General features: G+C 30.3%; 2 protein-coding genes and 1 pseudogene across 5 annotated transcripts; 2 read left to right on the top strand and 1 right to left on the bottom strand.

The window, feature by feature from the left end:
* The first annotated feature begins 4,506 nt into the window (after positions 1 to 4,506).
* Positions 4,507 to 5,223, top strand: LOC114182944 (uncharacterized; annotated as a pseudogene).
* Positions 5,219 to 10,649, bottom strand: LOC114182943 (transcription initiation factor TFIID subunit 6-like). 2 transcript variants are annotated; one of them, XM_028069755.2, is made up of 11 exons: positions 10,605 to 10,649; positions 9,826 to 9,933; positions 9,629 to 9,737; positions 8,930 to 9,033; positions 8,710 to 8,847; positions 8,517 to 8,612; positions 7,722 to 7,846; positions 7,130 to 7,262; positions 6,663 to 6,788; positions 6,434 to 6,542; positions 5,219 to 5,746 (listed from the first exon to the last, which is right to left on the bottom strand). In XM_028069755.2, the coding sequence occupies exons 5-11, from the start codon at positions 8,845 to 8,847 to the stop codon at positions 5,373 to 5,375; spliced, it is 1,101 nt and encodes a 366-aa protein (XP_027925556.2). In that variant the 5' UTR covers positions 8,930 to 9,033; positions 9,629 to 9,737; positions 9,826 to 9,933; positions 10,605 to 10,649; the 3' UTR covers positions 5,219 to 5,372. The 2 variants fall into 2 exon arrangements, with proteins under 2 accessions (XP_027925556.2, XP_085528968.1); XM_085672842.1 differs by having other exon boundaries at positions 9,832 to 9,933; positions 10,605 to 10,647.
* A 4,177-nt stretch (positions 10,650 to 14,826) lies between these two features.
* LOC114183522 (heat shock 70 kDa protein 4-like) lies at positions 14,827 to 18,302 on the top strand. 3 transcript variants are annotated; one of them, XM_028070566.2, is made up of 3 exons: positions 14,827 to 14,981; positions 16,096 to 16,341; positions 16,453 to 18,302. In XM_028070566.2, exons 2-3 carry the CDS (start codon positions 16,119 to 16,121, stop codon positions 18,078 to 18,080), a joined length of 1,851 nt encoding a protein of 616 aa, XP_027926367.1. In that variant the 5' UTR covers positions 14,827 to 14,981; positions 16,096 to 16,118; the 3' UTR covers positions 18,081 to 18,302. The 3 variants fall into 3 exon arrangements, with proteins under 3 accessions (XP_027926367.1, XP_027926368.1, XP_085529390.1); XM_028070567.2 differs by lacking the exon at positions 14,827 to 14,981 and adding an exon at positions 15,005 to 15,379; XM_085673264.1 differs by lacking the exon at positions 14,827 to 14,981 and adding an exon at positions 15,005 to 15,333.
* The last annotated feature ends 4,107 nt before the right edge of the window (positions 18,303 to 22,409 follow it).

Consider the following 22,409-nt stretch of genomic DNA (forward strand, 5'->3'; position numbering starts at 1 on the left):
GTTCAATCTTTTATAGAATATTTGAGATTATAAATTATCACTATAAATAATTGTTTTGAATTTATACATCAAATCACTACACCTAAATATTCAAATTATTTTATTTTTTACAAGTGTAAAAAATTTCATGTATAAAAAATTACAAAGGTTAAAATGAAAAAAATAAAATAATTTAAGTATTTAAGTGAAATGATTTGGTGTATATATATTAGAAAAAGTTATTGTAACATGTATATATAGGTTGTAATTAAGCTTATTTACTAATTTGGTCTCAAATGGAAGATGATGAAATTGGATGATTTTAAAAAATTGGGGTACTAAATTGAACCAAAAATTTAAATTGGGGTACTAAATTGAAAACAACTATTACACTGCCACGTGTCATGCTTGTAAGCTGCCACGTGGCACGATGATAAACTGACACGTGGCAGTTTTTTAAAATTTTTTGAAAAAAAAAATAATTTTTTGAAAAAAAAATTAAAAAAAATAAAAATTTCATGGCTTGACATGTGTCCTGTACGGACACGGTGTTAACTCCAACTTAATGGAGAGGACCAAATTGAACCTCTTTAGAAAATTGGGGTACCAAATTGAACATTCTTAAAGTTCGGGTACCACATTGAACTTTCCGAAAAAGTTTGGGTACCAAATGTGTATTTATACCTTTAATTTAATTTAATTTATATTTTATTTTTATAATTTTATATTAAAAAATTTATAAAATTCATATTTTTTTAAATATTTTCGGGTATCGGGTATCCACGGATACCCGCGGGTTTTAAAAATATCCGCGGATATTTTTTAAGCTGATACCCGACGGGTAAACGGGCGGATTTTTTTTTAGCGGGTCAGGTACGGGTATCATACTATCCGTGCCCGACCCGACCCGTTGCCATCCCTAACTGTCACCAACTTTTCACCTTCTTTTTCCAACATTTATCTTCTCACTCATCAAAGTCAATTTTTCTTCTTCTAACAATTAACTTTTCCTCTTCTTCTTTGAACAAAGCAATTAATATTTTGGGTTTTGGTGTCATAATGCATTGCAAACACACATCTTCCAATTATGTGAGCATCAATTATCAACGTGAGCAATTATGTTTTCTGGGACTCAATGCACTGCCAATTACTGATACGTCGCCAAGTTTGAAGTTTTAATTGAATTTGTCTTTTAAATTTTAGGTGACTTCCTCAGGAAGTTTTGTACAGTTGTCATAATTAATTAGTACTTCAAATCACCATTACTTTATTTTATCTTTATATATAACATCATTACTTTATTTTATTTTTATTCTTAATTTAAGTTTCTTATTCAAATATTTAGCTACTTTCTTCAAAAAGCTCTGGTAAAGTTTTTAAAGTGACATTGGCATTCTTACTTTTAATCTTCCACAAATATGTTTTCTTCATTATTTCATTTGACGAAAATAATGGAATTTCATCTCACTATTGTACTGGAAGAAGGTATGAAATTCATCTCTAAACAAAATATACATTGATACCAATGTTTATTTTTTTTTGACAAATAAAGTCTCATTTTGGTTGTACTATTTATGTTCAACAAAAGTACTCCTTTTGCATGGTAACCAAAAAAATTTTTAAATTAAAAGCATTTCCAAGAGAAGTAGATTTTACGATCATGTCAAATAGTTGATATACTATTATTATTTTATTATTATATAATGTATATATTTAATAAAAGTTTTGGAAACTGAAACGATAGTATTGTTTAATTAATTTCACCTCAAAAAAATTTTCCTTTTTGATTGTTAACAATGAGGTATCCTTAATGGTATGTGAAAGAAATTCTAGAGGAGAATTTACAATCATTTTTGTTTCCTATTTTTGTTATAATTTTGTTTCATTTCATTATTTCTTATAAAAAAAATAACTTTTCTCTACATTTTTTTGTTATATATTCAAAGACATGGACTTCAAAATTAAAGCATAAAGAAATTGACAAAAAAATGAATAATTATGATTTTAAGCCAACAAATATTTTATGGCGAGATTTTTGGAGAAATTTTGTCTTTGGGTGAAATGTATACATTCAAGCAACACTTAAAGTAGTTCTCGATTTTTTTTTTAAAAAAATTAAATTTATATTAAATTAGGATTGAAAAAATACATTAATAGTTATTTTTTTATGACTTCAAATATTTTTTTTTTGACATCAAATAAATTTTTAGAAAATTTAGAATTTCTATCTGTTTCTTTCCTGAAAAACTTAATTTTTATAATATTAGATTCATAAAAACAAATATTCAAATATGATTTTTTTTACGTAAAGAAATCTTTAAGTTAATTATTATATTAAAAATCTTTTTATTTATGATATTCTTTTAGGAAATCAATCTAAGCTTCTACATTAATTTATAATTTCTTTAATATTTTATCATATATATTTATTTTTATTCATGTTTTATTTTTTTAATATTCAAATTTTATTGTTACGTTACTATGAGTTTGCAATTTTTATATTATTTTTCGTAAACAAAAGATATTATAAATATATTTCTTTTCTATATAAGATTATTGAATTGCATATTTTAAATAGATTGTATTTACATATATTGTATAAATATAACTTTCCCTCATTTTATATATTTTAAAAAATACATCTAATTAAATCTATGTATTTTTTTATTATAACTTATTGTATAGCTAAAATTAAGGAGGCCAAATTTATTGTTCCATTCGACGTACCCTGTATATAATGACTTTTTAATGCTCAAATCAAATACATACTTAAACATGTAAAATAATCCATCTAAACATTATTAAATTCAAAAAAATTAGGTTTACAATCATTCTTTGTTATTGTTCCGCCGACAATCATTCTATTTATAATAAGACCAATCCTTCTACCACTACTAACATTCATAAAACAAACCAAGAAATCCAAAATCGATTCAAAAAAATAATTATTTTTATGAATTAATGATTGTCCATTGATTTGATACATTTACTCATATGATTCATTACTCTTCTCTTTATGGTAAATATTTGTATTAACTAAGTTGATTTGTTTCCTTTATGGATCACATATTGTATCTATAAATAGAACTCTTCCTATCAATAATAATACACACAGAGATCGGTTGCTCCCTATTCTCCATTCTCTATTATCTATTATTCTCTCTTCTCTCTATTATTCACTTTATTTCATAACAATTATAAAATAAAAAAATAAATATTATAAAGGGGTTACTGAAAACTCAACTGATCAAATCATGAAACCCAGATAAAATCGACTTATCTTATCCGTATTAGTAAGGAGACAAAATTTTAGATTTTTTTTAAACTATAACGTCTGAATGAACACTTCTTCCTCGAAAATATCAAAACACCATACTGATGAATTATATATATATATATATATATATATATATATATATATATATATATATATATATATATAGATTTGGAAGAAAAAAAAGGTACGAAATAAATGTTTTTCCAAACATAGTAATAATTATATTAAATGTAACTTTAAAAGATGTAAATTTCTATATAATTTATGTTTATAAATTTAGTATAAATTTAGTTCAATATTAATTAGTATATTATATTATTAATAATATAATTCATTATTATATTTAATATTACTATAAAATAATATTATCTATTTTTAATTAATGTTATAAAAAATAATTGCAATTAATTATTTAATTTTTTTCATATTATTAAACGTTTTATTAAATATTCTATTTATAAGTATACATGATTATATATTTAAAGAAAATTATATAAAGAAATTAATTATATTGAAATAATAATAATTATTTGTATTATTATTATTAGTATTTTATTAAAATTAGTAGTTATTAATTAACTTATATACTTTTTACGGTATCTTTTTTAAATGGATAAATGAATTTATGTAAGTAAAAAGTAAAATTTAGATTTAGTTTAACAAACAAAGTACATCACTTAAACACAAATATCATAATTATTTTCATAAGAAGATTTAATTGTTAAATATTTCTGTGAGTAAAAGTTAAACGAATATTTATACAATTAATATATTTTAATTACTAAAAGGGATAAATATTAACATTAATTAAAGAATATTAGTTAATTTAACTTTTGGATACAAACATTTACATTACTATCTCATCTATAATTTTTATTTTAAAAACTTTGGATATTTGAAAAAGTAGTCATCATTTTTATATAATTTAAATTATACAAGTTTTTTTTACTAAAAATATAAATTAAGACGTATAAATTTAAAAAAAAAAAACCAAGTTATATAGTTTTATTTAATATTTTTAATATATATAATGGTTACGCATGTAATAATACTAAATATAATGAAAATTTTAAATTCTAATTTTAGTGTTTTTATTTAATCATTTATTTAAATTTTATATTTATAATAAAAAAAAATCATTTTAAAATGTCCCGGGTATAAAAACTAGTTGAAGAATATATGCTCTTTGAACCGACTATTAACACTATAAATTACTAGTTAGAAAATCAACTATTTTCATCAAAGCACCAGCATTTTGCAAAAACATACACAAGCCTCTCCTTTCCTTGTCCATAAAACCTACCTTCCGTTTGAGCTCAAGTAGAAGAGAAATATGAGTGTAGAAATCTTGGATGGTGCGACCATAGTGAACTTCCTTCAGGATGAGGAAGCATTCAGTGTGTCAGTAAGTAACCGTTTTGCTCACCTTGACACAGACAATGATGGCCTTCTCTCGTATGCAGAGATGTTGAAGGAGCTACAGAGCCTTAGGGTGTTGGAAACCCACTTCGGTATTGACGTGGAGCCAGACCCAGACGAGCTTGCTCAGATGTATGAATCCTTGTTCGTAAAATTCGATCACAACTTGAATGGCACGATTGATCTTGATGAATTCAAGAATGAAACCAGGCAGATGCTGCTTGCCATGGCTGATGGGTTGGGTTTCGTGCCAAGAAGACAGTATCCTCAAAACAGCTGTTGAAAGGGAGTCCTATAAACTAGCTGCTTGAGTACTACTTTACTCAAGCTTCCCATCAACAAAGTTCTACTAGTGTTGTAACATTTTAATGTTATGTTTGTTGCCATTACTGTTTTCAGTAAACCGTTTTCAAGCTGTTTTGTTTTTTTCTAAATTACTTACGGCAAGAACTATATTGTCTAAATCTGACCCTTTACATGTCCAATAAGGAAAATTTGCGCCTGAGAATGGCAAAATTTAGGACTCTAAATCCAAAAACCCCATTAGAACCATTTACTTTTTTCCATTTCACACCCTAAACTAAACACACATCTTTTACCTCTATTTTATTTCACACTCTAATGGAGGAATTTTAGTTTGTTCTCGAATTAATAGTCAATGGATTATCCGTGCTCTATTCATCAAATTACTGTAAAGTTACAAGAACATATACATCTCAGGAGCCTGAATGAAGGAAAGAATTCCTTCACCAAACAGGTCAAACAGTGATACCAGGACCCGTCCAGAATTAAGCTCGTCTTTCCAAACCTGGGTGAGAGCAGCAGATATCTTCGATGCCTGAGTATCACCCATGTTACTTCTAAGTTCGCCATCTAAAGAAGTCTCATTTTTCATCTGTGCAGAAGATGATGAGCCAATAATTGAATCAATTGAAGAAGCTAGAGTCTCTGCCTCCTCTTGCTTGTGAACGGGTGAGGAATTCATTGGGACCACACCAAGCTCACCGTCGGTAGCAGCTTTTTTCAAAGGTGGCTGCTGTTCCGATTGGTCAGGGTCTGCCTTGCGTTTACCTTAGTAATCAATCATGAAAAGGACTAAGTATACAAAGAAAACAAGGAAAAGTACAAACTATATTTATATTATAATTATAGCATTGATCGTTAAGTCAGCGCCTCCCACTACATCAGTCATTAAGAATTTCTTAACAAAATAACAACCAAGTAACAGATCTGGTGCCTGCTGTGACAGATAATCCCAACTAATATACAGAAGCAGTTAGGAAAAGAAGAGGAAATATTGTAAACAAACAATCCAAAGTGACAATGAGAAAATAGGAAAAGTAAGTTTAGAGGATAATAATATATTCGAACAAAAATTGTCTATTTACCTGATGAAGCAATTCGTTTTAATTTAACAATTCTATTTCTAAATTTCAATTATAATAATCCTCCATACATGAATTTATTTAGTATGTCTACGCTATGTGCCTGTATTATTTAGTAGAGACAATTATGAGCACAATTAACTATTGCTTCAACCCTGCCGCAGTTTGATGCTAATATTGACAAGCAGATCCCTTTCTTTTGTGGGTATTATATATATATATATATATATATATATATATATATATATATATATATATATATATATATATATATATTTGTTTACCTTATATTAAATTAAATGCCCAAACGAAAAAGTGTCTTCCCTCCAAGGCTTAAAAAGATCATACTAGGTATTTCAAGGAAAATACTCACGAGATGAAGAAGTAAGAACTTTTGCATTGGTCTTCAAGACGGCACTAGGAGGAGTTGAAAATGTTGGGAACATCTTTAGTCGATCATATATACACTGACCTGCAGCACGCTGAGTGATAAATTACATACAATCATCAGAACAACAATATTATACTGAGACTGACATTTTTCAGTAGTAAAAGCACCTATTTTATACTATCAAGTGGCTGTATGTGACAGCTTATCTTACCAGCAAGGCTCCATAAATACGCCAAGCTTCATGCCTTTTCATTTCATTTTTCTGTTTCTCAAGAAGCATCTCTGGTTCAAGAAGTCGCATATATGTCTCAAGGTTTGGCAGCAAAAGAAGGCGAACCTATTTCCATAGCAATAATTAACATTAAAAACATATCACAGCGTCATATGTAAGCATATCAAACCAACTTGAGTTAAACAAACAAACATAATACACCATACAAGGTTCCTTTTAAATTAGTTACTTAAACCTTAAAGTTATAAATAAGTAACAATATTGAATTTCTAATGAAATACCATGGTCTTTCCACATTAAACACGGGAACCTAACGATAAGATGATGACAAGCATATATAGTCATTGCATTTGGAAGTTATCATCTTTAAACCACCAATAGTATTTTTCCAAGTGTTGGCCTTTGACCAACTCCACAATCACCAGGAACATGGGAGAGACACATACCACGTTGGGTCCCAGTGCCCCCAACCCCTGAATCGCGCCATAGTGTTGGGTCATTGCCTTCTTAGGATCCAAGAATGCATTAAGCAATGTTTTAGTCAACCGATACTGGAGATTACTATAGACATGTCCAAACCTGCACAAAACATGAAGTTAATGTAAGAAAAATAGCAATGAAATCAATAAAAACCCAGCAAATAAGCCACATTCTTAAAGTCATCAAGCAAAACTAGACTTTCGAGCTTACAATTCAATGACTCAACAGTTTGTACCAAATTCTACGTCTTCAAATTACAATGACCAAGCCAGGAAGTTGTTTGATAAATCAGCAAAAAGGCATAAGCTTTAATACACAACAAATTTGAAGTGTGTCCTTGAACTGGATCTCCAAAAACATAGGTGAATTTGAAAGGAAATAAAATATTCTTTCTCTTTGCTACTATGAAATAAAAGGACGTGAACAAATTGCAACAACCAACGAAAAAATGGGATACCATACTGTACTAGCCAAGCATCGAGGTAGACATGCCAATAAATATAGAAAACTGCTTATTTCCATATATACAAAACAAACAAGGGAAGAGGGATATCTCACCTTTTGCATATTGAGGCAACCAGGTTAGCCGTAAAGTCCCTAAGTTCCCAGTGGTTGTCTGCCAACCTACTGCCCAACCTTTTAGCAACGAGGCAGGTCACAACAGATGGCATCAACTGGTGTAGCTGAAGCATCCACAAATGGAAAGAAAAGAGTTAAGAGAGCATAAAATGGTTCAGGTGAACAAAGCAATAACAAAATGGCCTTTCTGAAAACACGGTGGTGGTTGATCCATGTGGCTAAACCCAACTACATGGAAAAACTTTTCTAGTTATTCACGCTACTTTCACTTCACAACACTCCATAATCATTCAAATAACATATTCTACAAATTATAAAATAAACATTGAAACTACCTTATAAGATAATAAAAGCCATTAAGCACTAGCAAATAATCAACTGGACTACCAACCTAAACCATTGCTATCTGGCCAGAAAAAGACCATACTAAAACAGAACCCAAGCCTGACCTTTGAGGCTGATGCAGCAGCGCACATGGCAGGCCACAAGAAAATACAGCAGTAAGCACATTTTTTTATTTGCTTTCAAATTTTTATGGGACCAACCGACCAAGTGTGTTCGGGCCATCTTTATGGACAAGCAACAAATGGAAAATTAACTTAAATATCTCAGAATACTTTCACAGTTCAATGTAGACAACAGACTACCAAATAGAAAAGGAGGAAACAACCAATATTTATGTAAATATTAATAATACTAGGTTGTTTAAACAAAGATCATACTTCGTCAGCAAGAATATAACAAATATACTAAATCAACAAGAGGTGCACTTACATAAGGTTCAATATGGATGTGAGGGTTTAGCAGAAGGCTACTAACAACTCGCATCAAGGCAAATAGAAGAGGAAAATTATTCAAACCACGTGAAACCTGACAAGAAATAAGAAGCATGCAGTTGTAATGAGCTACAATAAGGTGAAATTTCTATTTTTATCCACTAACACCATAACAGTACAAATATTATTACCTCATCAGCTATAAAGCATGTGAAATAAGGAACTAGTGGATGAAGTCCTGAATCAGTAGCCAAACTTACTAATGCTTCTTTAAAGAGAGCTGAATCAGACTCACTCAAAGTAAGCTCAGCAACTTTGTCAAAATACATCTGCAAGAAACAATAAAACTAACAAAAATGAATCACGAGATGTGAAACAAGATAGCTCATGGTGCCTTAAGAATTTTAATACCTGAAGCTCTCTGGATAATACATGCTTAACAGGCAATTTGATGTCAACTGGAAGGTCATCATCTTTCTGCTCATGCTTTTTGGTATAAGAAGGAGCTGAAATTACTGCAAATAAAATAATAAGTAAATAATCATTCTTAAAAGGGGTATTAGGAGAGTAGAAGTTAGTTAAATTGGAAGAATTTCCAAATAATGATCTCGAAGCATTAAACAGCCAAACAATTCCTGTTTGTTTTGTTTGTATGATGTACATCTCCACAATTATGAGGGCCAAACTATATACATGATTCTATGCAAGCGTGCACACACACACACATATATCTAAATATATCTGAAATCAGTATACTTAACTGGATGTGTATACTTCTTCTAGTTTTCCATTTCTAATTTCTAGTGATTTAGTGTGCACGAAGATACTGATGATTTATCAATAAGGATGTTTTCCACATATTTTAGACCCACAAAGCTGACCACGCTACGGTGACAAAAAAAATCACTTAAATAACATCTACCAATCTAAACACTAACTCGAGTAAAAATTCTTGATATCATGAACAGAGGAAGTCAAAACGACAAGCTAACACGTACAACATCAAAAAAATCATACATACAAGGATTCCTCAATCCATCGAGCTAAATCATACTACCTAGTTTCATGTCAGCCAAAAAATACTGGTAGAACTCAAGGTGAGAGACATACCTTCTACAGGAGCATTTTCTGGAATAGAAGGTTGCACACCTTCAATGGCAAGCCAGTGGCATGTAACTGCAGTATCAAGAGGTGCTCTTGGTAAAGAAGCTTCAATAACCTATGATTAACAGAAGCTATAGTTTTAACGAGGTGATGCACAGGTTGAAATTCAATTGAAGTGAGTCAATGAAAATGATTGAGTACACCTTTACATCTTTTAAATCTACATCCTTGTCGTCAATATAAAACAAGTCCCTGTGTCCAACAGCTCTTTTGAACCGCAAAGGACCACCAGATGCAAATCCATATATTGGCTGTTACAAGGGGGGAAACTCGCGATAATGAGATTGGAGACAAGAACTATGCTTTCTTTTCTCACAAAGAAAAGAAATTCACAAAAATTTTCACAAGGTACTACTAATATGCATCTTCTATCTGGAAATAGCAAGAGCCTGTAGAATCATAATCCTCGCTACTCTCGATGTACAGCCAAATTCTCAGTTCGAATATAAATGAAGTTAGTTATATTATCACAACTTTTGAGTACACTACTGAACAGTTTGAACAATGAAAATCAATTTGCTATAAACTTATCTTTGCACATATCAAAATGCCCATAATAAAGCATTTTTGGCCATAGGTGTAGGACAATTAAAAAATCACACACTTTTTTGTTTTATATATATATATATATATGGAATCATAAACCAATAATTGTCTAACATAACCAATATATACGAATAACCACGGAAGATAAAACAGAAACGGAAAACTGATATAGTGCGTGTACTTTTGGGGCTTTGCATTTAAAGATAGCAAAACACATTTGATTCACTTGATTGAAACAAACTAGTTTTAATTCAACGACTCGTGGACGGTTATAAAACTAATAATGAAAAAAAAAAAATATTCCTCAACCGAACGAACCGCTCAAACACTTTTTTATTGTCAGTCCAAAATTCAATCATTTAAGACGCATACTTACTTCAACATTCTTCAAGTTCAGAGCAACATCAACATCATCAGCAGTGAGAATGGTTCTCTTAGATGCCGCATGCACTTAATTGCCTCCTGAGATTTGCACAAACAGTGTTAAGAGTTAAGAGTTAAGAGTTAGGAGTTAGGTCCACACAATTCAAGTGTAATCGCTTAAAACTAACGGTACTACAGATCGAAACAGACTCAAAAAAGAGTTTATAACTGCAAAACAAAAAGAACGGAAGAGACCTGCATAATCTGGCGCATACGGTATTCGACATCGGGAGCGACGGCGAGAGCGACATCGGGAGACAAGGTGTTTATCCCAATGCTCTGCGCTATAACTTCGATCGTCTCTTTGGGAACAATGCTCATTTTCAAACGCACGCCACTCCCGGCGCTTCCTTCCTCAAACTGAAAGAGTGTTCGGAAATTGAATGCAAAACGCAAACCCTAACGCACATGGTTTTTCATCATCGCATCAATTCCCCAACTCCTTCGTTACTTTCTCTAACTTCCGGTTCGAATTCGGTTACCTCCGGACGGTGTCGGTGTCCAAATCGCAACACTGGCGCGTGTGGTGCGGTGGGAAGCTCTTTCTCGTGTCAATAGAAGGTGTTTGCAGAAGACAAACGTCCACCATAGACCCTCTCTGATTATTATTAATTTAAAAAATAAAAATTAATTTCTTTGACTTCTATTTTTTTTGTTCTTGTAATATTCTGTTTCTTATTTATATGATAACCTGTTTCAACTATTCATAACTTTATATTTATAATAAATTTCAATTAATATTATTGCTATTGTTTCAACTTATTTAGAAACAAAATGTCTTTGTAGGTATTTTATTTGTTGCTACTTTTTGGTTTGGTGATAAATATTTTATTTTCTAATATATAACATAACATCATAATCATTAACATAAAAAAAAAATCTTCTCACATGTTTAGACTCTCTTCTCTAATATTAAATAGGTTTAATTATGCCTTTGGTCCCCATTTTGGAGTCAAAATCTCAAAATGGTACCCCAAAATTTTAAAAGTCTCAAAATGGTCCCCTTTTTTGTTGAAACGTCTCATGTTTGCCCTTCCCGTTAAGTCAAGGTTGACGCCGTTAGAGGGAGTGCCACGTGTCAGTTCCTCGATTTTTTGAATTTTTTTATTATTTTTTTTTTTTGAATTTTTTTTATTTTTATTTTTATTTTTTGAATTTTTTTTAAAAAAATCAAAAAAAATGTCACGTGTCAAGTTGTCATCGTGCCACGTGGCAGTGACAGTGACACGTATCAGTATTACGCCACGTGTCATTTTGTTAGTCTCAATTTGGTCCCTTTATTTTAATTTGTCTCAATTTAGTCCCAATTTTTGTAAAAATTAGCAATTTTGTCCCCCTTCAAATGGAAACAAAATTTAATTTTATATAAATGTTATACAAATATTTTTATTAAATTTGATATTTGTATTCAAATTGATTTTTTATTATATATTTTTAACATAGCTAAGTTTAGTTAAAATTATGTTTCACATTCAACTTTACTTAAAATTGTTTTAAAATTTTAAATTTATATGTGTTTTATTGTAACATGAACTAGGTAATTTATGAATTTTTTTCTATTAACATTATTTTCTATTAACAACTTTTAAACCATTTTAAATAAAGTTCAATGTAAAATATTAATTAAATGAACTTAATTTGGTTAAAAATATTTACTTGAAATATCAATTTTGATGGAAATATTTGTGTACATTTATACAGAAATTAAATTTGATTTCAATTTGGAGAGGGACAAAATTCCAAATTTTTACAAAAATTGGGACTAAATTGAGACAAATTAAAATAAAGGGACCAAATTGAGACTAAAAAAATGACACGTGGCGTAATACTGACACGTGTCACTGTCACTGCCACGTGGCACGATGACAGCTTGACACGTGGCAATTTTTTTAATTTTTTAAAAAAAAATTAAAATAAAAAATAAAAAAAAAATTCAAAAAAAAATTAATAAAAAAATTCAAAAAATCGAGGAACTGACACGTGGCACTCCCTCTAACGGCGTCAACGTTGACTTAACGGCAAGGGCAAACGTGAGACGTTTCAACAAAAAAGGGGACCATTTTGAGACTTTTAAAATTTTGGGTACCATTTTGAGATTTTGACTCCAAAATGGGGACCAAAGGCATAATTAAACTTATTAAATAAGTTGTTGTTGATGTTAAAATCACCATGACTCAAGTCAATGTTCAATCCTTACTTCATATATATATATATATATATATATATATATATATATATATATAATGTCTTAGAATGCATATAATGTATTATCAAATAAATATATAAAATGCATTAAACAAGAAAAACCATTCTATTGAGAAAAATAAAGAGAAAAATAAAAACAAGTACAATTTTGCTTCATATGTTGGGAAGTGAAAGTACATAATTAACAGAGATAAACATGGTTGGAACTAATACATTGAATTGAACTAATTATTAAGTTGAGAAGGGAACAATAAGAAAGAGTTACAAACTATATACGATTTCATTCTTGAACGAAAACTCATTTTGAAATTTATCTCATCTATTCCATCGTGGTCTAAAGATTTTGAATCAAAATATATATTTCAAGAAATGACAAATTTTTCATTCTATCAATGATCGAATACAATCTAATGAATGATAAGGAATTAATTGATTTTTCTTTTGATTCCTTGAGATAAGTAGCCTTTTTAATTTAACTATTTTCTCAATTTGACTATTTTTTTAAAATTTAATAATTTTTAAATTAAAATGATGATTTATAATAAAAAAATTACTTATAAAATAACTAATAATTATATAATAAAATTATGGACATTATTTACATATATTTTTATAATTATAATAACATTGTTATTTTTGTTTATTATAAAAAAAAAACACATATGTTTCTCTTAGTATTAGACAGAAATAATAAATTCTTTTAATGTAGATTGTTTATGCCGTTAAACTTGGTGACGTATACATATACTATTTTACATATTTTATATGTTATTTTAATATATATATATATATATATATATATATAGATTTTTATTATTTATTGAAATATAATAAATTGAAACAGTTTTGTGGTATAATATTTTGATTTGTTATTTTAAAAATTGAAAAATACATATCTCTTAAAAAATATTATTTAATATTTTTATGATTTCAGAAGAAATGAGATAATATTTGAACAATAAACAGAAAAGAGAAAGTTAGTAAAAAGTCCTTCGGATACACTTGCAATATTAAAAAATAACTATTATTAAATGACAAGTGAATACATATGTCCACATATAAATAATGATCGCCAGGACAATGAATCATATCATAATTAATATTAGAATAACCTGATTAAAATGCGAAGAATTGCGACTTTTTCTCCACATTTGATGAAACTATCGTTTGCAGTTTTTAATAAATTTTAAATCATATAAATAAATGTGTTAAAAATGCATTAAATAACGGTTAACACTTTTTTCCAATAAATATCAACCAATGAGTTATTGAAAATAAATAGTAAATATGTAAATCACATTTCCTAGTCTAAAAATTTACTCACGATCAGTTTCACTAATTTAACTCAATTCTTACGTATTCTTCAACAAAACTGTAATAAAACACAAATATTTTGTCTCTATTCGTTGTAACATTTAGTTTATACATGATAATTATTTGGTATTCAAAATTAATCTTTAATCTAACTATTTATTATAAAAGTGAAAAAGTCATATATATTTATATAATTAGATAATAATACAAAATGGTTTAGATTTTATTCTAATTAAATTCATAATAATTATTGTACTGAACATAATAAATAGAAAATAAAAATATTTTTAAATAATTTGTATTCATTACGTATATTAATCACCAACCTTAATAATTAAGAAAACTGTTATAATTTAATCACATGTGTCATTTGCATATTTCTGTTATGAATTGGAATTTTAATTGTGTGTCAGAAGAAGTTGGGTCGACAGGAGGTGTTGACTTTACATAGTTATTTACATATAGTTAGTTATTGTTACATAGTTAGTTATTGTTACATAGTTAGTTATTTGCATATCTCTAACAGAATCTTTACCTAGTTAGTTTTTTTTTTTTTTTTTCTGAAAAAGATGGGTGGTCATGTTTTTTGCATCATGGTCATTTTTTAAAATTCCTGACGTATACTCTGTTTTCATGTCATGTTTTTTCGTCTTAGGACTAACCGTGGGTGGCACGGGAGGGGAATTGTGTAACTTTCCCCACTCCTATATAAACCTTGATCACTTTGCCGGTAGAGAGAGACGAGAAAACACTCTGGAAACAAGAGACAAAAGCTTAAGGAAGAAGACAGAAATTAAAAGCTGATTCGAAGGTTCCTATTCTTTACTTTATTTCGGAGTCTCTTGTCGTTTGTTTGTTTCGTTTCTTATCTACTGCACCATCTCTATGGCTGAGTGCTCCGGCTCCGAGCAGCGTCATCGGCGGCAGCCTTCACCGTAGTGGAGATGCGGTCATGGATAAGGCTAGGCTTAGTGTTTTTTTTTTTTTGGTTTGGCGATTTAGAGAAAGAAAAAGGAAACCGCCGACAAGGTTACGGCGACGGGTTAACGGACGATAATCGGCGATAACGCCGCCGTCGATAGCTCTGTTTGGGCCGAGTAGTGTCGCGGTGAGTGGTGGACTCTCTCGCGAAGAAGAATCTGAATAGGCAAATTGATTTCAGGGTATATCCTACCACTAGGGTGTAGTCTTTGCAACTCATCGTATCAGGTCGTTTAATCACAAGAATTATTTTCTGTCTAACTAAAATTTGCTGCAATAGATAACTGCTAGCTGTGACTCTTGAATTATAGATAATAGTTGGTTAGTTTATGATTAAGTATAAATTAACTGACAAAAAAATTAATCATGTTATGTTTATATATTTAACACTGTTGCTTTTCGGGAAGCACCCTTATAAGTCTTTTCGCAAATGTTTGGCTTATTAAGATCACATGTTTTGTAGAACAGATAATTCCTTTTTTATCTCTAAATAATTATTGACAATTTTATTGATTGTGTAGCAAAAAGAATTTAAGATGTATGTTTAGAAAAAAGTATTTCATAGTTTAATAACTTTAAGTTATGCCTGTAATTATGTCCTGTCCTGTCCATTTATTGCGAAGCTTTTGTAATTATTTTTAATTTTTTTCATTAAATAACAAAATTCAAATGCCTTTGTCGTGGGCCAGGAGGCACTTGGTCCTGATATTGAAGAAAAGCATAATTATCCTATTAGTTACTAAATTCTGATTATATTATACCCGCGTGCATCCATCCCTGAGGCATAAATTCGAGATTGTGTTTTCTTAATATACATGTTATTTTTACGGGGAAAAAAAAGTTATGGAAGTGTACTGTTTCGGTGATTTTCATATTATAATTAACAAAGTGAGAAAACCCATCCTCATATTCATCCATATTTCTCATGTTCTTCCCTATCTCAGGATCTTCATTCACATACAGAAGAATGGCCACCAAAGAAAATAATGAATTGGTAATAGGGATCGACCTTGGCACGACGTATTCCTGTGTTGCAGTATGGCGGCACGAACATAATAGAGTGGACATTATCCCTAATGATCAAGGCAACAACACCACCCCTTCGTGTGTTGCTTTTACGAATTATGAAAGGTTGATAGGAGATGCTGCTGCAGATCAAGCTCCCATCAATCCAGAGAACACCATCTTCGGTATGTTTCTACTTCTAAACCATTAACTTTTTTTTTTCCTTTATATGTTTTTTCTGTAAACTTGTAGCAAGAAAAATAGATTACCAAAATATTATTTGTAACTTTTTGCAGATGTTAAGAGGTTGATGGGTAGGAAATACACTGACTCATTGGTTCAGGAAGACAAAATGATGTGGCCATTTAAGGTGGTTGCTGGTGTGGATGACAAACCAATGGTTGTTGTCAAATATAAGGGTGAGGAAAAGAAGTTTTATGCAGAGGAAATATCATCGATGATACTGTCAAAGATGCAGACCATTGCTGAGGCATACATGGGAAAGCCTGTGAAGAATGCGGTGGTTACGGTACCTGCATATTTCAACGACTCTCAGCGCAAAGCTACTATTGATGCTGGTGTTATTATCGGTCTGAATATTGTTCGGATAATCAATGAACCAACTGCTGCAGCCATCGCATATGCTCTTGACAAGAGAAATGATTGTATTGGAGAAAGAAATATTTTGGTATTTGACTTTGGAGGAGGTACATTCGATGTATCTCTCCTGACCATTGAGGGTAAAGTCTTTCGAGTTAAGGGGACTGCAGGAAATTCTCACTTGGGTGGGGAAGACATCAATAATAGGATGATGAAATACTTTGTGGAGGAATTGAGAACAAAAAATAGAGTCGAAATAAGTGGAAATTCACGAGCCCTGAGGAGGTTAAAGAGTGCTTGCGAGAGAGCAAAGAGGCATCTCTCATATGCCATTAAAACAGACATTGAGGTAGATGGTTTAGTTAGAGGATTTGATTGGCATGCTTCAATCACTCGAGCCAAATTTGAAAAAATTAATATCGATCTCTTTGAAGAGTGTGTGAAGACAGTAGAGGAGTGTCTTAGGGATGCTAAAATGAATAAAAGCCGTGTGCATGATGTTGTTCTGGTGGGTGGTTCTTCCAGGATTCCGAAAGTGCAGCAGCTGCTGCAAGACTTTTTCAATGGGAAGAATCTTTGCAAGAGTATAAATGCTGATGAAGCTGTCGCTTATGGTGCAGCTATACAAGCTGCAATGTTAAGTGAAGGTATTAGCAATGTTCCACCATTGGTATTAAAAGATGTTACTCCGTTTTCCCTTGGCGTATCAACAAAGGGAGATATCATGAGTGTACTCATCCCGAGGAACAATACTATTCCTGTAACGAAGAAACGGAGTTATTGGACATGCACAGATGGCCAATTGTCAATCAAGATTAAGGTTTATGAGGGCGAGAGAGCAAAGGCAAGTGGTAATAATTTGTTGGGATCTTTTTCTATTTCTATTTTTCCTCCAGCTCTCCGAGGCCATCCTTTTGATATAACTTTTGCCTTAAATGAAAATGGCATTTTATCTGTTTCTGCTGAGGATAAAGCAACCGGCAATGAGAAAAAAATTACGATAACCAATGATAAAGGAAGGCTTTCATCTGCAGAAATTGATAGAATGATTCAAGAAGCACGACAGTACAAGTCTGAAGATGAAAAGTTTATTAGGAAGGCGAATGCATTAAATGATTTAGATCGTCGTGTTTACAGGATCAGAAGTGCTTTGAACGAAGAGAAAATCAACTCGAAGTTGAGCTCAAAAGAAAAGCAAGATATCAATCTTACAATTTGTAGAGCCACCGAAATGCTTGATTGTCTGAACCAGCAAGATATAGGTGCTATTGGAGAATGTCTGAAAGAACTTAAAACAATCTTGGATCGAATTATGGCCTTGTAGAAGGTTTGGTAGTTGTTTTCAGATGATGTTTTGTGTCACTGATTTTTCAGACTTTTATGTTTTGGCTGGTATCAGCAATAACTAGCAGAATCTACTGGCTGACTGAACTATTGATTTTGCTTCAAATGTTCTGAAAAATCTCGTAGTTTGATATTTTTACTATTACGCTGATGTAATTGTTTGTAATTTTACTTTTCTAGTCAATGTTCTCTTTGTGTGTCATCTCTGACATTCCAATAGTTATGTTGGAAATACTACATCAATTACACAGGATCAATTTTAACAATTTCTACTTTTTAGGATTGTAATTTGAATAATGTATGGTGGTATATTAACTTCGACAAATATTCTTTTTATTTTTGAAACATTGAAATCTAGAATAAATTTTATACAGATTTTGTAAAAGTCACTCAGCATGTTTGGGAAGTTTTAGCCGATGCTTCTTGTAGGAACTTTTGTTTTGTTTATGGTAATGAAGATGTCTTTTCGTGGTTCGGTGTCATTCTTCCCATCACAATCTGCTGATGTCTTGTCACCTTTGTTAAATTGCTTGCAAGCCATGTTCCTTAGTGAATCTTTTAAGAGATTTGATGTCAATTTTGTGGGTGGTAACCCATCCCATCTATACTATGTATGAAGATGAATAGAGGTTATTACATGCGAGAGGAAAGGGTATATTCATGTTACAGTCAGTTCTTTGTTTGTCTGGCGTTGTGAGCTATAACAATTTATTGCTTTAGGTATATGCATGCATGTGGCATATATGATAGTTAGTCCCAGAAGTTTGATCCAAAAAAACCATCATTTTTTTTCACGAAAATGTAAAACGTTGATACATTGGCTTCTTAAACTAAGAAAGCTTTATTTTACTAACCCATACTGGGTTTTCAATCTCTTCTATATTCTGAACTAGAGATTTTCTTTTGAAATTGAAGAGCACAAAAGCTAAACTTGATTGTAGCACATAAAAACCCTCTATAAGGTTGTTCTGTTAAATTGTTGCAGATCCCCAATGGTTGAATTAGAAACGAACGTTATCCAACTTCATAGCAAAATACAATAACCACAAAAGTTCGATCAAGAGTATATTATCGGACAAAGATACGTAGAAGGTGAACTCAAATTGATTCAAGAACCATATCAAAGTTGATTTTGGTAACAATTGAGGGGAAAAACTAATTTGATCATGATCCCGAGGCTATACTGCCAAGGCATGCATCTGGAAAATGAAATTACATTGTCAAAAAATTATTGAAGATCCATCTCCAAGTTACAGTATAACAAAAAGTATAAATATCAAAGCCTCGGTACAACCAGTAAGGAAACCACTTTTGCGTACCTCTTGGCAATAAAATAAAAAGGTTTGAGCATATGCATATATTGAAATTTAGCTAAGCTGACACTTTGTGAGGAAGCAAAAAACAAAATGTCAAAACTCAAGCAAATGCACGAAGTCACCTTCCTTCCACCCTTATGTGGATAAAGTAAATGAAATGCATCATCATGATGTGCAAAGGGTTTTTCAGTAAGGGAAATCAATTGGTTCCTGTTGAAGGGCTTTCTCAGCAATCTCGGTCTGTTCCTTCTGGTGAATCTTGAGAAAACCAGTGGCTGTGGCTGCAGATGGAGCACGACCAATATATTTCACATCATCATAACCTCCTCTATTCACAGCTTTCATTGAAGATATAAGTCGGGGCAAAACGTAAGTGTATCTTGACACCAAACAACTTCAGCATCTATAATCAAAACAGAGAATATATGATTTAGTCACAAATAATAACGAGTCTAACAAAATCAAATCTTTCTAAAAGGGTGGAAAAACAGATATATCCCCCTATTGCAAAATGGTTAGGCCTACTTAACAATAAAATGTAAAATTATCTCTCTCTGGGTGAAACTATTTAGTAAAAGACTCGTCATTAAAATTAGGAAATTTAAACAGTAAGAAGCACAAGCAACAAAATTAGGTCCCAGACAAAATACAAATGATACCCAATTCAGGCCTTCAATATGAGAAATAAAAAATAATAATAATTTGAAGGAAAAATTTTCTACTTCTACAAATACATACTTGGATATCGTTTAAGCTCTCGTTGGACAAGGTCGTAAGGGAAAGGACTGTTCCACCCTACATATTGCAACATCCTTTGCTTCAACCTGAGTTCTGTGTTCATCAAGTTCATAGTAAACCTGCAAGGGATAGTTGCATTGCACTCTATAATTTCAAACAGCATGTTTAAAAAACAACGAATCCTACACATTTGAATGTAATAGAAGTACGTAACGGTCGTCTGCCAAACTATGTTGAAATTGAAAGGACAGATTTTGAGTAGACAGACAAATAAAACGTCCAAATATAACATCTTGTCAACTTTTAAGAATATTAACGTTGTTGGTTAATATAATGTCTAATATTAATGTACTGTTATTAAATAATTAATTTTAACATCAACTTAAATTTAGTAATTATATGTTCATTTTTTAAACCAGGATTCTTGATAATTATTTCGAGATTAGATGTTGGCACATCAATGAGCTGTGAAAGATATCAACTTGACTCACCAGTTAGACTATAATCTTGAGCTAAGTTAACTTACTAATTAGGTTTTTTTATAGTTAGTTAGAAAATGTTGAATCCGGTTTCACCAGCTAGAAATAGATAAATTGACTTACTAAATTTATAGAAGTATAGTGGGTATATATTTTAATACTTATGTAATATTAAGAGTTTTAATATTTTTATTGTATTTTTTAATATGAAATGTGGTGATTTGTAAATGAGATTATAACCTACTTATAACTTGGCTTAAACTTATTTAGTTAAGTAAATAAGTTGAATTTCAATTTATAATTAAAAAATAATAATTTTTTTAATCCAACTTCACTCAAATTCATAATGAAATATTAGATCGTTTAAGGGTGTTTTTCATCCGTTTAGATATCTTAGCTCTTCAAACCTTATAATCCAATATTTTCTGTCATATTAAAGATTAATTCATGATAAATAGGAATAAAACATTTATTACAAAATAAAATTAAAGTTAATAAATCGATCATAATAATTTGTAGGGAAAAATGTATTTTTGTATCTAAACCATTTATATATTGTTAATTTTTATTTTTTTGGTTTCAAAACTTAAATTAATGAATAAGTAATGATTTTAGTCACTTCTTGCATTTAAACTAATATTCAGTAGTACATTTTTTATCATAAAGTTTAGAGAAAAGCTATATATATTAATGTATTTTTAAAGTTTCACAACTAATTGATAATTTAAAAGATATGGATGAAAAAGAAAAGAAAATAATATATATAACTTTGTCAATGTGTTTTTATTTGTTGATTTTGGAGTATGCAAAATGAGTTTATTAAATGCATTAAGTAAATAAATATTCAACTTAACTTTGTTCTCTCCCTTTATCAAGTTAATGTATAAGAAAACTATCATGTTATGATGATAAACTGATATTAAATTGGCTTTACAACTAATTATATCTAATATTATAATTGTTTAAGAGAAAAAAATATAAATATAATGATTGAGGAGCAAGAGAGTTATTGTGACTTCATGTTAATAATTCAAAATAATTATATAGTTTATATGAAAGGTGTGACGAAGAATTTTGAAATGAAATACTGTCTTAATTTTAGACAATATATAGAATGATAAAAGTTTCATAACTCAAATGAAATATGTTAATAATACTGATTAAGCCAAATAATGTCAATCTCCACAATAGTTTAAGTATTTGAAGTAAGATTGCTTAAAATATTTACAGAAAAAGCCATGTATAATCTTTACATCAATTCAAGTATTTAAAGTAAGATTGCTTAAAGATTCATAAAAATAAAAATAAAAACATATATGTTTCCTTTCAAAGGAGTTAAAAGAATTTTGTGACTTCAAATATATTTTTCTCTCGACAACTAGACATAACACCAAAATAATAATAATAATAGAAGTAATACATCATGTTCCCACAAATGAAAACAATTTTTGTAAAAATGTATAGTATGTCATATACACAGTATATATTGATATTCAATTTGACATAAGTTATAAAATAAAATTTAATGAAAAATACTGATAAATATATATAGTCCAAAAGATAGAATATTTGATTAGAGTTGAATATGTTGGAAGCAAAGGTCCCACCGAAATTAAAGGTATTAAAAAATATAGTATTTGCAAAAGTTAATAAAGAAATGTTAGAAGAAGACATGTTAGGGACAAAGAATGGTGGAAAATGGTGGACAAGACATGTAGTTTCCGTGGCAGAATACAGATGGTGGCTAAGGGGAAAGGGGGGGACTCTTTGCTTTAC

Source organism: Vigna unguiculata, chromosome 5 (genome assembly GCF_037176805.1).
Source record: "Vigna unguiculata cultivar grain cowpea cultivar isolate G323 ecotype 2 chromosome 5, ASM3717680v1, whole genome shotgun sequence".
In the NCBI taxonomy this organism is placed as follows: Eukaryota; Viridiplantae; Streptophyta; class Magnoliopsida; order Fabales; family Fabaceae; genus Vigna; species Vigna unguiculata.

Bases quoted from the DNA above. Each gene is read 5' to 3' on its own strand.
- LOC114182943 (XM_028069755.2), bottom strand. From the start codon at position 8,847: ATGTATTTTGACAAAGTTGCTGAGCTTACTTTGAGTGAGTCTGATTCA. The intron at 7,847-8,516 runs GTAAGTGCACCT...TGGATGCTTCAG, and splicing joins ACATCCATATTGAACCTTAT to CTACACCAGTTGATGCCATC. The intron at 7,263-7,721 runs GTGAGATATCCC...TGTTTTGTGCAG, and splicing joins GTTGCCTCAATATGCAAAAG to GTTTGGACATGTCTATAGTA.
- LOC114183522 (XM_028070566.2), top strand. From the start codon at position 16,119: ATGGCCACCAAAGAAAATAATGAATTGGTAATAGGGATCGACCTTGGC. The intron at 16,342-16,452 runs GTATGTTTCTAC...AACTTTTTGCAG, and splicing joins TCCAGAGAACACCATCTTCG to ATGTTAAGAGGTTGATGGGT.